Below are 3048 nucleotides of genomic sequence, written 5' to 3'. Positions count from 1 at the left end.
TTTAGGGTTTAGGGTTTAGGGTTTGGCAGGTGGACACACGCCGTAAACCCCAAACCGCGCAGGCCCAAACCCTAAACCCTAAACCCTCGCAGTGAGCGCCGCTGCCGCGGCTGGCCTGCAGCCGAGGGTTTAGGGTTTAGGGTTTAGAGCTGAATCAAGTCAGCAGCAATAGACAAATGGTCTGAAGGATAATAACGACTCAATAAACCCCCGAGGGTTTCCACAGCCTCGACGCAAACCCCCGGCAAAGTCCCCACCGCCTGAACGCAAACCCTAAACCCCAAACCCTAAACCCTAAACCCTAGGCTTCAAGCCCTAGACGCAAACCCTAAACCCTAAACCCTCGGTGGCGGGGTCAGCGCCCTCGCGCCGCAGAGGGCAAACCGACGGCCTGCTGCGGCCTCGCTGTAGCCCCCAGGGCTTAGGGTTTAGGGTTTAGGGTTTAGGGTTTAGGGTTTGGGACCTGCAAGTCTTCGGAAATGAAAATGTGGTCCAATGTGGCTTTAAAGTTCGAAACGAAATTTGTAAAAGGAAGGAGAGACTTTCCGTAGGCTTCTCTCAGGTGTACAGACACTGGAAGCTCCAGCTGCAAACCCTTCACTGCTGCTGCTGCTGCTGCTGCTGCTGGTTCTGCTGCTGCTGCTGCTGCTGGGCCGGCTTCGTCCTCTTCGTCTTCGCTGACTTGGTTATCCCCCCAGGTGTATGTGGGCGCTGCGGCAGACAAACCCTAAACCCTAAACCCTAAACCCTAGGGCTCGTGTTACGCACTTGCGGCTGTTTCTTCAAATGAGGGTTTGGCGGCTGCTGCAGCAGCAGCTACAGCTGCCGCAGCAGCTGCTGCAGCAGGTGCTACAGCTGCTGCAGCAGCTTCCAGGTCTAGGGTTTAGGGTTTAGGGTTTACCATATTGCCAGTCCTTGTGGTATGCATCAATTTTAAACTTGCTCAGCAGCTCAAAACCCCCGCTGTCTTCATCGCAGTTGAAGTCCCCGCAAAGAATTATCGAGGGTTTAGCAGCAGCAGCAGCAGCAGCAGCGCCAGGAGCAGCAGCAGCAGCAGCAGCAGCGAATGATGCCAGCAGGTGGCTCAGTACATACACCTGCAGTATACGCACGTGCTGTACACAGCAGCAGCAGCAGCAGCAGCAGCAGCAGCAGCAGCAGCAGCAGCAGAAACAAAGAGAGCTAAAATGCGGTGGCCGGAATCTCGTGAGAGAGAGCTTAACAGCAGCAATACCAGCACCAGGAGCAGTAGCAGCAGCAGCAGCAGCGGCACCAGCAGCAGCAGCAGCAGCAGCAGCAGCAGCAGCTCACGCTGGCTCGAGGATGGAAGAAAAGATGAGTATTTCCAACAGCAAAAAGTTTTTTATTTTTTTTGCTGCGGAGGCAAAGCAGCTGCAGCCCGCTGCCCAGCCGCGGCATTATTGAACCCTGCAGGCCCCAAACCCTAAACCCTAAACCCTAAACCCTAAACCCTAAACAGCGCGTTTCTTCGCGCGACTGCGCTCGTTCATGAAACGACAAACAAACAGATGAGTTAATTGCTTTGATTTAAATTAAATTAATTAATTAATTAATTTATTTATTTTAATATTTATTTATCTGTTTATTTGTTTATTTATTTATTTTAAATGCTGCAGCCTCACCAGCACTTGGGGCCATTTGCTGTCGAGGGCTTTTCTCAAATCCGCGAACGCCTCGTTTTCCTGCAGCCCCAAACCCTAAACCCTAAACCCTAAACCCTAAACCCTAGGCAGGCAACTGCCCGTTAGCAGCTTTTCCTTGGATGCGCCTTAGGGTTTAGGGTTTAGGGTTTGCAAAGGCGGCGGCAACAGGCCTACGGGAAGAACACTCTTCAACTAGGGTTTAGGGTTTAGGGTTTAGGGTTTAGGGCTCACGGCGAGCTCGGCGGAGAGTGTGAGGGTTTGCGCGTTAACCAAATCGAATTTTTCCTTTTTGAAAAATATTGCAGTGCCCTCTTTCACCCTCTGGCTGCTGCTGCTGCTGCTGCTGCTGCTGCTGCTGCTGCTGCTGCTGCTGCCATTGTTGGTGCTGCTGCTGTTGCTGCTGCTGCTGCTGCTGTTGCTGCTGCTGTGCTTCAGGGCCAAGAAGCCTTCATACTTATGAGCACCCAGCAGCAGCAGCAGCCAGCTATGGAAGCACTCAAACGAGCTGCATGCAAACCCTAAACCCTAAACCCTAAACCCTAAACCCTAGGGTACTAGAAACCCGCTTCAACGAACAAAAGAGAAATAAGTGAGTATATTAAATGAATAAATAAATTAATTAAATTAAATTAAATTAGATTAATTGAATTGAATTAAATTAAATTTAATTAATTAATTAAATTAAATAAAAAATTAATTAAAGACAAACCATTCCTGCAGGCAAATGATGTCGGCGTTCAGCTGCAGCAGCTCTCGTCCCAGCAGCGGCGCCCTGCAGCCGCAAACCCTAAACCCTAAACCCTAAACCCTAAACCCTGAAGTCAAAACCCTAAGCCAAAGGGTATAAATCATAGGAACAACGGCAGCTCACACTAAATAAGCCGAACAAGCAGCAGCAGCAACCACAGCAGCAGCAGCAGCAGCAGCAGCAGCAAGAAACAGAGCAGCAGCAGCAAGAAGCCCCAGCAACAAGAGCAGCAGGAGCAGACATGACACTACCAGCAGCAGCAGCAATATCACTGAGAGCAGCAGCACAAAAAACATTAAACGGACTCGCAGCAACAGAAGCAACAGCAGCAGCAGCAACAACAACAACTGCAGCAGCAGCAACAACAGCAGCAGCAGCAGCAGCAGCAGCAGCAGCAGCACCTGTGGTTGAATCTCCTCATAGGCGCGGGGCAGTTCGGGTAAAGAACTTCTTCTGCTTTTGCTGTTTGAGCATAACCCTCAGCAAGAATATTAAAAGAAACCACCCGAAGCACCTCCTGCTGCTGCTGCTGCTGCTCCTGCTCCTGCTGCTGCTGCTGGGCGAACTGCAGCATGCGCTGCTCCCGCCATTCGCACTTTGGCAGCTGCTGCACTTGACCCAAAGATGCCTTTTGAC

General features: G+C 51.1%; 1 protein-coding gene across 1 annotated transcript in view; it reads right to left on the bottom strand.

Moving 5' to 3' along the window:
* Nucleotides 1-143: 143 nt before the first annotated feature.
* ETH_00014535 (endonuclease/exonuclease/phosphatase domain-containing protein, putative) overlaps nucleotides 144-3048 on the bottom strand; it is a gene marked incomplete at both ends in the record, with an annotated part of 6704 nt that continues 3799 nt past the window's right edge. The window contains 8 exons of the mRNA XM_013380007.1: nucleotides 144-260; nucleotides 464-711; nucleotides 902-1115; nucleotides 1312-1428; nucleotides 1644-1703; nucleotides 1896-2169; nucleotides 2374-2436; nucleotides 2814-3048. The exon at nucleotides 2814-3048 is cut by the window's right edge and continues 27 nt beyond it. Coding sequence (XP_013235461.1) covers nucleotides 144-260; nucleotides 464-711; nucleotides 902-1115; nucleotides 1312-1428; nucleotides 1644-1703; nucleotides 1896-2169; nucleotides 2374-2436; nucleotides 2814-3048 — 1328 coding nt within the window. The remainder of the gene's footprint in view (nucleotides 261-463; nucleotides 712-901; nucleotides 1116-1311; nucleotides 1429-1643; nucleotides 1704-1895; nucleotides 2170-2373; nucleotides 2437-2813) is intronic.

The sequence above is a fragment of the Eimeria tenella genome, genomic scaffold (assembly GCF_000499545.2).
Source record: "Eimeria tenella Houghton genomic scaffold, Eth_scaff431, whole genome shotgun sequence".
Classification (NCBI taxonomy): Eukaryota; Apicomplexa; class Conoidasida; order Eucoccidiorida; family Eimeriidae; genus Eimeria; species Eimeria tenella.
Note: the sequence above shows the minus strand (reverse complement) of the source record. Positions and strands in the feature narration are given on the sequence as shown.